We start from the raw sequence: 16,018 nt of genomic DNA on the forward strand, positions 1-16,018 counted from the left end.
ATATTTTTGTCCACATTGTGACGCAGGATTTTGTTTAGAAACGTGTTTCAAAGTTTATCACACGATATTAAATTATCAAGGCGAGAAACTAGTATTCTTTTTATTAGGAATTATGTAATTTCATTAATTAAATATAACTATCACAGATATGTAAAAGTTTCAGTAATTAATAATAATATGGAAAAATTCAGAGTATATATATATATTTGACGCAAAATACCGTCGGCCGCACGGTAAGAAATCAGGAAATGTACGTCGTCCTTGAAGGGTTAACTAAGAATAAACACTGTCTCAACGATAACAGTCTCACCATTTAAAAACAAAATAGTTTTGTATTGATGACATAAATTCGCAAAAAATTCCGCATGAAATGTAAATATGTCATACAGTATGATTATAAAACAGGTGTACAACCGATCATTCTGAAGCCAATAAATAATTTAATTGCATTAACTTGTTATTAATTGATATACTTACCTTGATATATAGACTAAATAGTAGAGGTAGGATAATCGAAACCTCGAATCCTTTAAAACCCTCGATATTCGAAAGTTTTGTTTGCTGCACGTTTCGGAGAATTGGCATTGACGGCGATGATCTGTACTATATGTATTTAGAGTAAGATATGCACGGAAACATTGTAATTACTTTTTAAAGCCTGCTAATACTAGTATTTCCATTCTTTAAAAAAATATATTTGTGGAGATAACGCTGAAGCTGATAAATGAGACGTTATATACCGACTCTCAACAAACTAGACACACAATCTTATGTTCGTTGTGACGTTCAACTTCCAAAATGACGAACTATCGACTTCTTGACATTTTCATAATTAGTTGCTGGTTTTCGAGTAGTATGTACTTTGAAAATGTTTTGTTTGAAAAGAGAAACATTTCATCACTTTACATTTAGTTTAGAAACAAAGCTGTCGAAAAGTAATCGAATTCGGTTGTTCTCGTCAATTCTATGACAGAATTTTTCTATCGCATACGAATCTTGAGATTTTCATATCAAAGTTGTGTAGGATCCTGGGAAAAAAACAATCAAACCGTACATGGAAAACGAACCCAGGACTTTCGTTTGGTAGCCGACCGACTTGATCAGACACCAACAGAATCCTCCTAATTTCGCAACCTCCATAAGTGTTATTCTAGGGGGTCTTGTAATTGTTTTAAATTTGACTCGCAACTATGATACTATAAGTATTAATAACAATCCGTTTCGTTTGCAGCTACAGCTACGTCACCACTTCTTCACACAGTGACGTGGAATCTTTGTGCAAAGTATAATAGATATATTTATATTACTTTAGGTTTCTTAATGATGGCATGCGCTTATTATGGTTGTAAAATTAAATTGTAATCAACTTTTCTTTCCCCAGAAATGGCACTCGTATGACAGTGAAGTTTGATCAGGCAGCACAACTTGTTCCACATTTGAATTTGCAAGAGAACACGCTGATATATTGTCATGGTTACACGGAGTCTACAGATGCCACCGCAGTTGCTGCACTATTAAATGGTACACATAGTTAAAGATTGAGTCGTATTATATATTCAATTGGTTTTTAAATCATTCAAGCATGAATGCATTCAAAAGTTGGTTCGTTGCCTTTCGTAATAGAAAATTTTAACAGTCATTAATTTTCGATAAATTCATGTCGAACAATATACTAGACCATATTGAGACCATTGCAGATTAATTAATATTTGAACACAGACAATATGAATACCATGCCACTGTTATAATATCCGTGAAATTGTTGCAGGTTTGACAGCTGGTACCAATTTCAATATCATAGCAATAGATTACAGGTTTATCTCACATTTAGATTATCTTACGGCAGTTGATAATGCCGATGGTGTGGCTACAATTATCGTCCACGGTATAACTAATATGATCGCGGTAGGAATGGATAAAACTAAACTAATAGCCTCTGGATTATCTTTGGGTGCTCAAATCTGCGCTTTCGTTGGGCGCAAATTACTGAAATCATCCCTCGTTCTACCAAAGATAATAGGTATTCATTTCCATAGCTCTTGATTACTTCAAACTATGTAATACAACTATTGCGGTGCAATTTAAACTCTAAAGAAAGTAAATCTTATTATCAATAATAATCAATAAATATTTATTACTATAGGTTATATATTTATTACTATAGTTGTAGACAGTGCGACAAATAAGTTTCGAGACTGGCCGAGAAAAACATCATTGAAACAAGATATATGAATATTTTTCGATTTTTGTATTAAAAATATTCTCCTCCAGTTTCAATACACTTATTACAGCGATTCAACAGTGATTCAAATGCGTGTTCTAGCTAATTTTGTGGAATTACCTCTAGCGCTCGTGTTGTAGCTATTTTGATGGTGGAAATGTCATTAAAAAAACATCCTTTCAACTTCATTTTCAATTTTGGGAATACGAAGAAGTCACACGGGGCCAAATCAGGCGAATACGATTGATGATTCAGTACACAGATTTGATTTCGAGCCAAAAATTGACGAACAATGAGTGAGGTGCGATTCGCTGCATTATCGTGCAACAGACACCAGGTCTATGGATCACGATATTCGGGTCGATTACGACGAATTCTGGCCACCAAATGCTTCAAAATTTCGAGATAATATGCGCCAGTAATTGTTTGGCCAGTTGGAACGAATTCCTTGTGGATAATTTCTTTGCTATCGAAGAATGTAACGAGCGTTGTCTTGATTTTTGATGGGACTTTCCGTGCTTTTTTGACTTGTGGTGAATCTTTCAACTTCCATTCCGCACTTTGACGCTTGGTTTCTGGGTTGTACTGAAAGCACCATGTTTCATCACCCGTAACAATTGATTTCAGGAAGCTTGGAACATTTCTGGCGGCTGCAGCGACTTCTTTGGAATGATTGACACGCAACGATTTTTGGTCATATTTCAACATCGGCAAGAAAGTTGTTTAGGGAGAACTATTATAACCGATTGAACCAAAATTGATGCTACCGAAAAGAGGAATGTCACAGCTTTCAAACGCCGGTGTAAAAACATAGATGACACTATTAGTTATTGAGATATGGTTCGAATCTCGAAACTTACTATATTTGTCGTACTGTGTACATGGTAGATTCAATAATTACTTTTAAAGGAAGTTAATTTTTGTTTACTAAAAAATTGCTTGTCAGTCAAGTAGATAATATTGTTATTAATCATCCAAGAGATCGATTTGGTAGTGAACGAATATTGTAAGTTGTACAATAGGTACAATATGTAGAATATAGAATTTTGATAGATATTTATAGAATTCTTACGAGCACAAAAGTCTACTAATTTTCTAGGATAAATTTTGTCATAGCTATCCATTTTTCTGATTACAGAGCATGGTACTTTAATATGAATCTCCTTTTACAGCTATGGATCCAGCCGGACCTTTGTTTAATTTTACCTCCCCCTCGCTATCTGCTTCTGATGCGGCTTGTGTAATATGTATTCACACCGATATGGGCTTCTATGGAACTACTCAACCCGTTAACTACATAGATATCTATCCAAACGGTGGCACTAGAGAACAACCTGGTTGTTCACCGTTATATCTTGAATGTAAGGCACTCCTTATTCTATTTATTTATTCTGTATAAGTACACGACGATTTATCAACTGACACAAATATGCGATTACTATGTTTTTAGATCCCGGAGGCTCATGCAGTCATATCAGGAGTGAGGTTTTGATGGCAGAAGCAGCAAACAATCCGAACACTTTCATCGGTGTACAGTGCAATAGTTGGGTCGACTTTAAGGCTGGCAATTGCAATCAGACTAATAAAATACCTATGGGTCTCTTTACACCATGCTCTGCGTTAGTATAACCCTCTCATAGAATTCATTCTTTGGTTTAATAAAGTTCAATGTTTATACTGCTTGGATTTCATCTGAAGAGTAATGTACAATGATGTGATTAGATTTTGTAGTTTCTGATTAACTGTCATTTCCATTTAATCTTTCATGTTCATATTTCTAAGTATTGATAAATGATAAAAAGAGGTACATTCTATCTGTTAGATTCATATTATTCAGTATTGATAAATTATTCTGTTTTTTTTTTTTTTAGGGCAGGTAAATACTACCTCCAAACAAATAGTGCATCACCATTTGCGAAGGGATCAAGTGGTACTGTCTACCAAAGCTGATTGATATAACACAATACAATATAATACAATACAATATAATGTAATAAAACATACTTCACTCTTGCTTTTTAGTTTAAACACTTCGTGTAGTTTGATTTATGTAGAGATGTGTACTGCGATCTTGTAGATTCAAATAAACGTTGCATGCAAAAAGTGTAATAAAATCTTATCACTCCCATCAACGTACATTTATTTTGATGTACAAAAATACGTTAAATATTGTTAGCACGTGTATACTCCCCGTTCCGAAAGAAATAGGATACTTATAGAAAATTCAATAAATATGAAAACCCAATAGCAAACTGTTATAATTTTCGAAATTTCTTGCAACGTTAATTATATTAAGCTGTAACAAGTACATATACATATTTTACGTTGTAATAAAAAGAACGTCAATATTATAAAAGGAAATTGAATTTTTTTTCCGTCGTCGTTATCCACCGCGTTCTTTAATTATTTCTTGGAGTAATTTCGGCATTCGTTTTATTATATTGTTATATTGTAGTATGTTCCACGTATTAAGAAAACATGTCGGGATCGTTTTAGTACGTTTTCAACGAACAAAATGCAACGAGTGAATAAACTAATTGCATAAGTGATAAACACTTATAACATTACATGTCCTTTCGATATGTGCTTTCTTATTTACCATATTGCAGACTGGCAGAGATTACCTAAATTGAATGAAACTAAAATTTGTACTAAATATCCAGGTATATTAATACTTTTGGTCTAGGTATACGTAGGTGCAGACTCGACTCGTAACTAACACCCCCGACATTGACATAACATTGACCTGTATGTGAGACTGACTCTCGACTTTGTTTCGATATGAATTTATGGCTCGTTTCGTTGGCAGGCTCACGATGCCGCCAACGGCAACGTTCACTTTCACCTTCTCGAGGCTTGCTTCCTCTACTTCTAACGTCTGTGCGGAACACGTCCTCCAGGCTCTGCTGTCGCCGCAATCCACAACTCCCTCGTGATAAAAATTATAATGCGATTTTCTCACATATCGAATTGTTTGTATTTTCGGAGACTCTTCCCTTAATCTTCTCACTATTTCGTTCGAATTTCCGCCACACTCCACGAAAACCGAAAAAATGCGATACCGTTCCAACGAGGAATACATTGCGACGTTCACTCGAGGAAAACTGAAGAACAACTAAAAATTCCAATCATGCTCCTGGAAACCTAGTTCAAGAATTTTACGATTTTTTACCTGGAGATGTGTATACCGTGCCGCGAAATTAACCATGCTTGTAGGGGGGTATTAGGGGGCCTAGGTTGTCAATGTAGGTCGACACCCTGTATAATACTTGCCTTTGCTTTCTGATGCATTTGCCTGTTATATCGCAGCATTTCTAACATTGAGTTATTCAAAGTACACACACACACACACGGCAATACATATAGATATGAATGGATTATCCAGTTTGTAACGCCGATGTTCGTGCTGTAACGGACGATGAAATGATTTTGACTCGCGCTGGTTCCGAAAGTAATAAAAATATTTAATATTTAACTCTTAAACCTAATGTACAAAACTAAGAAACGCAAAGAGAACTCCATTGATACAATATCAACGCAACAATGCTAACCCACGCGGATTTCCCCGGCGGAAGGACTGCCTGACGACTCGTCAGCCCCCTTTTTGCCCGACGCGAAACTATGCCTCTCAAGACTCTGGCTGCTCGCTGGCTGCTCCATGTACCCCGTGATACTCGGAGGAGCTGCGGGAATCGCGATCTATAATACAATGCAAGACCAACGTGTGTCACGCGTAGCTCAGAGAATGGAGGAGAGGAAAGATGGGGTTATATATTTGCTGCTCGGAAAGTTGTTCGTCCAGAAATGGTCACGTTGTTTTGCAATATAATAATAATTATAATATTAATATGTAATATATATTATATTATATTAATATATAATAATAATAATATTATAATAGTAATTATATCGGACCTCTCTCCTTGCTCTTCCTACGCCTCCTCCGCACCGTTCAGCCCGATGCGACCACACCGGAAGGACCCGTGAGTCGGTGCGCGGGCAAAGCTCCCACCAGATAGACCTAGCTGACAGGAGGGTTCTCGGTACGATCTCACGCATAACCCGACATGATGGACCATAGCGTTCCGTCCCAGAAGTACCTGGGGCTAGCACAGCCGACAATGCTGCCCCAGATGTATCTGGTGGACAGGAGGGTGCCTCGCACGCGCCGATCTTGATCCGAGGCAGCAAACTCGATCGGCCACGTGGGGCGGGTTGGCCACGCCGCTCACTCGCCTTACGTCTGGTGCGCTCAATCGTACGATTTTGGCGTACGTGACTTTCTTTGTTTCGCTCGCGATTCCCTTTTCCCCGCAGTGTGTCTTACCATCTCGTAGCGAAATTCATCGTTGCAAATTGAAGGTATTAAACACTTGTTATTTTGATTGTGAAATGATTTATTCATCGTTTATTCATTATTAATAATCGTTTATTCAGTTTTATTGTCTCGAAGTTACACGTCCATTGAGAATCTAATACACAGTTTCGTTCGACCCGAGTTTCGTTCTCTCTCTCTTTCTCTCTCTCTCTCTCTCTCTCTCTCTCTCTCTCTCTCTCTCTCTCTCTCTCTCTCTCTCTCTCTAACGCGGTGTCGATAACTATAAAGACGAGCCGCGAGGTTCGAAGAATCATGCCTTGCGATTCTCACATCCGCATGTTTCGATTTCGACTAAAAACATCTATGGGAGAAATTATTGTATATACTCGGTTGACAAGAAAGTAATTTTGGTTTGCGGTATGTTTGCATTGTCATTCTTTTGTTATGGTTATGATTTTTTTGTCTTCAGCTTTGGTAGTTGTCATGTTTAGGTTACTATAGAAACAATTTCCGTGTAGTTTTGTTTAAAATTGATAGTTCGCTGTCAATTTTAACATGGAGTGCAAAAATGAACATTTTCGACATATTTTACTTTTTTATTTTCATAAAGGCAAGAAAGCGGCCGAGGCTCACAAAGAGATGTGTGAAGTTTATGACGTCGATTGCTTAACAGAACGCACGTGTCAGAATTAGTACAAAAAATTTCGTTCTGAAGATTTTTCACTTAAAGGTGACCGACGTTCTGGTCGATCTTCTGAAGTTGATGATGACAAAATCAAAGCTATAATTGTATGGAATTGTCATATAACTGTACGGGAGATTGCAAAATGGTTAAATGTATCACACACAACAATTGGATATCACATAAGATGTCTTGGACTTGTTAAGAAGTTCGATGTTTGGATTCCGCACGAATTTAAAAAAATTCACTTAACACGATGAATCAGTATTTGCGATATGCATTTTAAACGTAATGCAATCGATCCTTTTTTGAAACGAATTACCACTGGCGATGAAAAATGAATCGTTTGCAATAATATTGTTGCGAATTACACCATTTCTCTCGCGTCGCGGCATTTTATTTACAATAAGAATATTAACTATAACACAATTCGATACAAATACAATTCAGATCTTTCAGAAGTGGGATGTTGATCGTTCGACTCCTCCGTGGCAACCCCTATCTTCTATTATTCTTTAAGGAGTTGTTCACAACAGGGTAGTTTCACATTACAGCGACTCGATTTGGACAAGTCGCCGTAACAATATTAATCGGAAAAGATCTGGTCCAAGCATGATGAATCAGCACAAATCATATCGAAAGCTGAATTGCATCAGGAAAAGATCATGTTGTCAATTTGGTGAGACTATGAAGGTGTTGTATATTTTGAGCTGCTTCCAAGCAACCAAACGATCAACTCAGATGTTTACTGCCAACAACTTATAAAATCGGAGGAAACAATCAAAGTGAAAAGGCCAGAATTGGCAAATCGCAAAGGAATCGTGTTCCACCGCGACAATGCGAGGCCTCGTACATCTTTAGCAACACGCACAAAATTATTGACATTGATTGACATGTAGCCCCGACCTTGCACCAACGGATTATTATTTATTTCGAAGTTTACAAAACTTTTTAAATGGTAAAAATTTCAATAATAACGATAGTTTAGTTTTTTACTGATAAGGACCAAAAGTTTTATGAGCGCGGAACCATGAAGTTATCAGAAAGATGGCAAAAGGTCATCGAACAGAATGGAAAATATTATATATTTGACTGATTAAAGTACATTTCTTGTATAGAAAAAATTAAGTTTTATTTCACATTGAAATATCGAAATTACTTTCCTGCGAACCCAATACGTTTGATTATCTTCAATCTAACTTTCCTCGAAAGTGGTAAAACATGTCTTGGGATTTCTATGGAAAACTATTCCTTGAACAGTCCTCGACATTATTATACAAAATTTTCTTGCAGTGGCCAGCATTTGTAATTGTAATCATGGTTTTTAAAAGCGCGTCCCAGGACAAATCGGGACATTTTTGAGATTTGGGTTTGTTTGTCACCTAATAACAAAAAAGAGGATATGTTTCTCGTTTAATTCAGAACACATATCATTTAAACGATTGCATGGAAGAGGTTCAGAAAGGTTTGGAACCTTTTATGTCTGGATATTAACAATAGATTAAAGCACATCTGATAAGCTTTGAGATTGAACGCTTGTAAATATCTTATGAAAAATATGCTAATGATGTCTAATTTTTGTAAATATTTTCGTATATAATTTCTTATTATTTATTAACCTGTTACATTGAAATATTTGTTACTTGTTTATGTATTATGTTCAAATATGTTATGTTTAAATACGTTTACGTATATACTGTATTAGAATGTTACCTGTTTAATTACATATATGTTACATATTTGTTTTTGTATTGTGTTGGAATATGTATTACACATTTGTATATAGTGTGTTTTTATTACATAACAAACACACAGATTTTTACATATCGTGTCTACATACAGTACATTCACTCAAATTGTCTATTTTTGTTTATAAGCTGAAAGATATTTGATGAGAATTTACTTTACCACGCATTTTTTTGTGGTCTTGTGTTACTATTATTATCACTTACACTTTCTAGTAAACTTGTTAGTCAAAATATCTTTACCGATTGATGCTTTAACAACGACTGCTAGAATCGGACTGCATCTCGTGAAAAATATTCGAAAGACTTGATTGATAAAAATATAAAGGCGGGTAAATAATAAACGTCTAATAATGCGCGTAATAGATAACAAAACAATAACAACAGATAACTGAACAACAATATAACAATAACTAACAACAACAATAAAGATTCTAAATGACTAGAAAATATTGCTTATGTAAAACTTTTTGTTACGATCTGAACTGTTCGACTGTTCAACGTTTACGCCCCATCTAACAAAGGATGTACAGTCGTCCCAGTCGACGACTTTCCGAAGCGACCAGTCCCAGTCGTCACTTTTACGACCGGTCCTTAAGACCCGGCCGTTTACGGCACATATTCGGGAAAGCTAGAATTTCCACGTCCGAAAATTCCTTCCCACCCCCACGTTGTGTGGATCCGCTACAAAAGATTTTTTTATTCAACAGAGAAACAAAATCGTTGCAATTTTTGTTAACGTAACAGTATATTATTTATGCATAAATCGATTCATCTTTGTATGTATTCCCTTTAAAAAATTATTAACGTACTTGGATCGAAAATTAATTAGTTTAAAAGTTATGATTTTTATCCCGGACGCCCATAAGATCGCATACTGCAGGGATCCTAATCCTAACCCGAACCTGTTCCTTCTCTCAGTTTCGTAGAATAACCCGTATAACCGGGTTAACCAATGCGTAGAAGTTTGATTAACTCGGTTAATCTGCTCTTATGGCGGGTTAATGAATTTATGAGGTTAATAAAACCTTTAACGTGCAAGCGTACATTTGTGATATTAATATTGATTTGCTTTGCGAAAAATAGCATTCCACTACCATTGAAAAAAATAACATGTATCATTAATAATATCTAAGAGTATTATCACAAGACAATATATTGAATTTTATTAGAATATGATTCATTAGAGAATTTGTTTATATCTGTATACAATTGGTTAAAAAAATATAACTTTTTTAAAATTTGTTTTAGTTCAAAGTGTTTATTGCTTTATGTTTACGATATTATAAGGTTAAGCAACCTAATTTATTAATTTATTTAATGTGATAGATAATGGCAAAGAATATAACATGCTATTTTTCGCAGCAAGGAGCAAAACGTGTTATTTTTCGCGGCTATAAAAATAATTCATATTAGTCTTCGCGGAAAACCATTAAAATGTACTAGTTTTAGTAGCGACGAGCACAATATGTTAGACATACAAAAAATGCAACTAGATATTCAATGCAAAAGTCAAAATGTATAGTATTGGCCGGGCGGCAATACATGGCATGGCACGAGAGCAGCGCGCCTAATGTGAATACTATAATGTAAACCAAATGACAGAACGTCTTGGCTTTGGAATTCGACCAAGCTTGGCATCTAAATGTGTTTTGACCATTGCGGTTAGGGTTAGGCAACGGTTAGGATCCCTGCATCACTGTGCGCCGTGCGGCTACTTAATACGTCGCGTTACTATTTTTTATTCGATTCAGTATTTACAAATCGTATCTTTTACCTTGTTAAAACGTTTACACTATGCAGATACCAAGTCTTTCGAATATTTTTCACGAGAAGTAATCTGATTGTAGCAGTCGTCGTTAAGACATCAATCAGTAAAGATATTTTGTCTAATATAGAAATTTATTAGAAAGTATAGGTAATAGTAGTAACACAAGACCATAAAAATTGCGTGATACAATAAATGTTCTCCAATTGTCCCTGAGTTTGGAAACAAAAATGTACAATTTGGAAAGAAGAGAAGCAATTATTCGAGCCTTGCGGTTCGTTTTTATAGTTGTTGACAATCGGCAACTACAAAAATATGGAAGGAAACAGACACTGTATATTATTGTGCACATTGTGACGTAGGATTTTGTTTGGAAACATGTTTCAAAGTTTATCACACGATATTAAATTATCAAGGCGAGAAACTAGTATTCTTTTTATTAGGAATTGTGTAATTTCATTAATTAAATATAGCTATCACAGATATGTAAAAGTTTCAATAATTAATAATAATATGAAAAAATTCAGAATATATATTTGACGCAAAATACCGTCGGCCGCACGGTAAGAAATTAGGAAATGTACGTCGTCCTTGAAGGGTCAACTTAAAATAAAATTTATTCAAGGCTGCATGAATAGTGCTGAAATAGAGACTTACGCTCGCAGAATTTCTGGGACAAAATAAATACTTCAACAAGATAATGCAATTGTGCATACAGCTTGCATAGTAAAAAATTATTTTGAAACTAAAAGTGTATAGATTTTAAATTGGTCAGCAAGGGCTCCTGACCGAAGTATTATCGAGAATGTTTGGGGAAATCTCAACCGAACATTATTGTGTGAATAGCAGTATAATACAGTGACTGAATTAAAATCTGCAATTTCAGAAGTTTGGGAAGCTTGGATCAAGAGTAGATAAAATATTTGTATATATGTTTACCAAGAAGAATGACTGAAGTGGTACAACGCAAAGAACAGTCCATACGATACTAAAACATAAACAAATTATGCAATTTCATGTCATTTTAATGCTTTTGTTATTTCATAATCACAATGCCTTATGACTTTGGCGACACAAAATTTCATGTTTTTTGGAATAAATAACAAATGGGTCGATCGATTTATTTAATTTCTCAGATATTGTGTTAAAACTAGTATCTTATTTTATTGAGTATTCATATTCCACGTAAATATACAAATAGATGTTCATACCCAAAAATCTTGAGGTACCTTATTATTTTGTACATCAGTGTATGTATTTAAGATAAGATATGCACAGTAATATTGTAATTACTTCCAAAAGCGTACTAGTACCATGTACCGAGAAAGTTTCATTATTTCAAAAAAGAAAGTTATAGAATAAAGAGGCAACAGATAATGTTGAAACTGATAAGTGAGACTTTATATACCGACTTCCAACAGACTAGATACACAGTCTCACATTCGTTGTGACATTAAATTTCCAAAATGACGAACTATCGACTTCTTGACATTTACCTCACTAGTTGCTGGTTTCTGAGCAGTAAGTACTTAAAAAATGTTTTGTTTGAAAAGAGAAATACTTTATTACTTCCCAATTAATTGAGGAACAAAGCTGTTTAAAAGTAATTGAATTCGGCTATTCTCGCCAATTCTACGGCATAAATTTTCATCGCATACGAATCTTGAGATTTTTGTATCATAGTTGTAATTGTTTTAGATTTTACTCGCTACTTTGATACTTTTAAATAATAATCTGTTTCGTTTGCAGCTACAGTTTCATCAACAATTCTTCGCACAATAACGCTGCGTTTGTATTTCCAGTAATACACATATTTATATTACTTTAGACTTCTTAATGATGGCATGAGTTTATTATGGTTGGACAATTATAAAATTGTAATAAACTCTCTTTTCCCCAGAAATGACACTTATAAAGAAGTGAATGTTGCAACAGCGGCACAACTTGTGCAATACTTGAATTTGCAAGAGAACACATTGATACATATTCATGGTTACTTACAATCTACAGATATACCCCAAGTTGTGGCACTTATAAATGGTACATATGTTTAAAGATTAAGTCATACTATATATTCTTTTGGTTTTTAAATTGTACGAACATAAATGCATTCAAAAGTAATTTCGCTGCCGTTCGTAATAGAAAATGTTAACAATCATTAATCTTCGATAAATTCATCTTGAACAATAACCTAGATTTTATTGATGCTATTGCATATTACTTAATATTTGAACGCAGACGATATGGACACTTTACCACTGATATAATATCTACGAAATTGTTGCAGGTTACAAAGCTGGTTCTAATTACAATGTCATAGGTGTAGATTACAGGTATATCACACATGTAGATTATTTATTGGCAGTTCTTCTTGTCGATGGTGTGGCTACAGTTGTTGTTCGAAGTATAAACGATATGGTCGCTGCTGGAATGGATCGAACTAAACTAATAGTCTCAGGATTTTCTTTGGGTGCTCAAGTCTCCGCTTTCATTGGACGCAAATTACCCTTCGTCCTACCAAAGATAATAGGTATATATAATATATGATATAAGATAATAGGATAAGTAATTCGTTCGTGCGAAAGTCTACTAATTCTCCGTGCAAAATTTTTACATAGCTATCCATTTTTCTGATCACTGAGCATGACACTTTAACATGAACTTCCTTCTTTTACAGGTGCGGAGCCAGCCGGACCGTTGTTTAATATTACCTCCCCCTCGCTAACTGCTTCTGATGCGGCTTGTGTAATATGTATTCACACCGATATGGGCTTCTATGGAACAACTCAACCCTGCAACCACATAGACTTCTATCCAAACGGTGGCAAAGAACAACAACCTGGTTGTTCATTAATTACGTTTGGAGGTATGGCACTCCTCATCTCACTTATTTATTTTGTATAAATACACAATGATTTGTTAAATGACGGAAATATGCGATTATTATGTTTTTAGCTCTACTAAACGTATGCAGCCATGCCAGGGTCCAAAAGTATATGGCAGAAGCTGCTAGGTACCCGAACGCTTTCATGGGTATAAAGTGCAATAGTTGGGACGACTTTAAGGCTGGCAATTGCAATCAGACTGATAAAATACCTATGGGTCTCTTTACACCATGTTCTGCGTTAGTATAACGCTTTCTTAGAATTCATTCTTTGGTCTAATAAAGATCAATGTTTATATTGCTTGGATTTCATCTGAAGAATTGTGTACGATGATGTGGATAGATTTTGTAGTTTCTGATTAACTGTCGTTTCCGATTAATCTTTTATATTCATATTTCTAAGTACAGATGAATGATTGTGTTTTTCAGACGGGGTAATTACTACCTCACCACAAATAGTGCATCTCCGTATGGGAGGGGTTTAGCTGGAACAGTCTACAAAAGCTGATCGAAATACAACATACTTCACGCGTCTCTTGCTTCTTACTTCAAACATATCTTGTTGTTTGATTTATGTAGAAATGTGTAATGTAATCTTCTAAGTTCAAATAAATGGTGTATGCAAAACGTATAATAAAGTCTTGTCAATTCGAGTGATATACATTTATTTTGATGTACAAGGATACATTAATTATTGTTAGTACGCGTATATGTAGATATAGTTTCGAACCGTAACTTTTGAGATTATTGGCTGTGTGTGAGAGCGATTCTCGATTTCGTTTTGTGGTGTATTTATGACACAGAAAATTGGTGAGCTGTTCGTCCAATTTTTGTGTTTAGTTTCAGAATTTGTTAACTGCCCTACTACACTGACCTTGACATAACCTGCAGGCGTACAAAGAAATTAACAAATGCGTTTTATTACAATCTAGTTACACAGATAAATCAAAGGAATAAATTATAGTAACCCGTAGGTAATCAAATAAATTAACAAAACCAATTTATAGTAATCTACCAACACAAGTAAATGCATCGACTACATGCATCGACTACATACTACTGTCTCTTGCTCAGAAAAGGTCAGCCAAAGGGGTTACCACTTTTCTATGACCTGTAACGTACGGAGAATTTTTCCGACGTGTTTTTTCTTACTCCTTTCTAAAGGCGCCAGGCTGGCGCCAACCAGCGGGCTTCGTTCTATCTATTGTGAGTCAAGTACCTTCGAAGAGGTGCGAAGGCGTACTTTCTGGAACCGGCGTACATATGGATAGCCTCACTATCGTTTTCATGGAAATTTTGGGTATACATATAAAGGACCCAAACGCGACTAAAAAGCGGGCTTAGTTTCAAGTCAGCTACTGACGAAGGAATGCTAGCGATATTGAGTGTGATTCTCTTTCGACCATTTCAACCAAGTACGAACATCGTTACAAGGTTATAATCCCCCGCCTACCCAGCGCGACAAACTGGGACCGCGATTTAGAATCCGTGATACACTCGCACACAACCAATTGTATTAGACTAAAAGCTTGTAATATACTATCTTTAATCAGTCTATCAAGTTATCAAATTCAATTATTTCATTTCCTGATTCGAAGCAGTAGTTGGTACAAACCCATAGAGATATATCTTTATCGCTCGAGGTGTATCTTTATTTCTTTTTAAAACTTACGAGGCAGCCAAACTCTAAATCTCTATCCTACTATAGCTAGTGACGTCCCCATGATGAAATAGACATCGGCTAGTTCACGAAAACCTATCTTATACATATAGTGGCGCCCCGATAATGAGATAGACACTGGCTGAGATAGACATCCACGCAATTCCCTTACCAAAAACTCCAAAATCACGACCAACCTCCGGTCACGCAAAGCTGCGTGATCCTCGGCTTGTAACAGACCTCACGAAACCCACTTCTATTGATAAACATGTAACGTACGGAGAATCTTCCCACGAATTTTTTATATTCCTTCTTGAAGGCATACGCCAGGCTGGCGCCAGCCAGCCGAGGGTTCATTTGTATATCGTGAGTCGAGTACCTCCGAGGGGGTACGACGACGAACGTTTCTGGAATCGGACCACATAGGAACCCCCCACTACCATTTTTCCACAGAAAATCAGACTATATAAAGGGCCCAAACGCGACCGGGAAACGGGCTAGTTTCGAGTCATTCGTCGACGCGGAAACGTTAGTAAGATCGAGTTCAATTCTCCTTCGAGCAATCTAATAGGTAATAAGACATTAAGTCAAAAGCCCCCGCCGATTCAGTGCGAAAAGCTGAGAGCGCGTTAAAGTCCGCGAACACTACATACAGTTGTAAAACCCAACGCGTAATAAATTAATTTTTACCAGTTTTCTTTGGTTTCAACTTTAATCATTTTTATCTCCTGTTTCAAATC

The 16,018-nt window shown here is 35.7% G+C and overlaps 3 protein-coding genes across 8 annotated transcripts in view; 2 read left to right on the top strand and 1 right to left on the bottom strand.

The window, feature by feature from the left end:
• LOC143259846 (RYamide receptor) overlaps positions 1 to 16,018 on the bottom strand; it is a 284,265-nt gene that overhangs the window by 171,323 nt on the left and 96,924 nt on the right. The gene's annotated exons all lie outside the window — the stretch shown is intronic.
• LOC143259847 (lipase member H-B-like) lies at positions 768 to 4,335 on the top strand. Its single transcript, XM_076523623.1, has 7 exons — positions 768 to 853; positions 1,232 to 1,283; positions 1,382 to 1,521; positions 1,769 to 2,020; positions 3,394 to 3,582; positions 3,672 to 3,840; positions 4,093 to 4,335. Exons 1-7 carry the CDS (start codon positions 799 to 801, stop codon positions 4,169 to 4,171), a joined length of 936 nt encoding a protein of 311 aa, XP_076379738.1. The 5' UTR covers positions 768 to 798; the 3' UTR covers positions 4,172 to 4,335.
• Positions 6,289 to 14,250, top strand: LOC143259827 (lipase member H-A-like). Its single transcript, XM_076523522.1, has 6 exons — positions 6,289 to 6,356; positions 12,563 to 12,774; positions 13,022 to 13,264; positions 13,412 to 13,600; positions 13,690 to 13,858; positions 14,048 to 14,250. Exons 1-6 carry the CDS (start codon positions 6,289 to 6,291, stop codon positions 14,124 to 14,126), a joined length of 960 nt encoding a protein of 319 aa, XP_076379637.1. The 3' UTR covers positions 14,127 to 14,250.

Source organism: Megalopta genalis, chromosome 7 (genome assembly GCF_051020955.1).
Source record: "Megalopta genalis isolate 19385.01 chromosome 7, iyMegGena1_principal, whole genome shotgun sequence".
Taxonomy (NCBI): Eukaryota; Metazoa; Arthropoda; class Insecta; order Hymenoptera; family Halictidae; genus Megalopta; species Megalopta genalis.

Coding starts and splice junctions, on each gene's coding strand:
- LOC143259847 (XM_076523623.1), top strand. CDS start 799: ATGACGAACTATCGACTTCTTGACATTTTCATAATTAGTTGCTGGTTT. Junction 854..1,231: donor TAGTTGCTGGTTTTCGAGTA/GTATGTACTTTG, acceptor TTTCGTTTGCAG/CTACAGCTACGTCACCACTT. Junction 1,522..1,768: donor AGTTGCTGCACTATTAAATG/GTACACATAGTT, acceptor AAATTGTTGCAG/GTTTGACAGCTGGTACCAAT.
- LOC143259827 (XM_076523522.1), top strand. CDS start 6,289: ATGATGGACCATAGCGTTCCGTCCCAGAAGTACCTGGGGCTAGCACAG. Junction 6,357..12,562: donor CCGACAATGCTGCCCCAGAT/GTATCTGGTGGA, acceptor ATATTACTTTAG/ACTTCTTAATGATGGCATGA. Junction 12,775..13,021: donor AGTTGTGGCACTTATAAATG/GTACATATGTTT, acceptor AAATTGTTGCAG/GTTACAAAGCTGGTTCTAAT.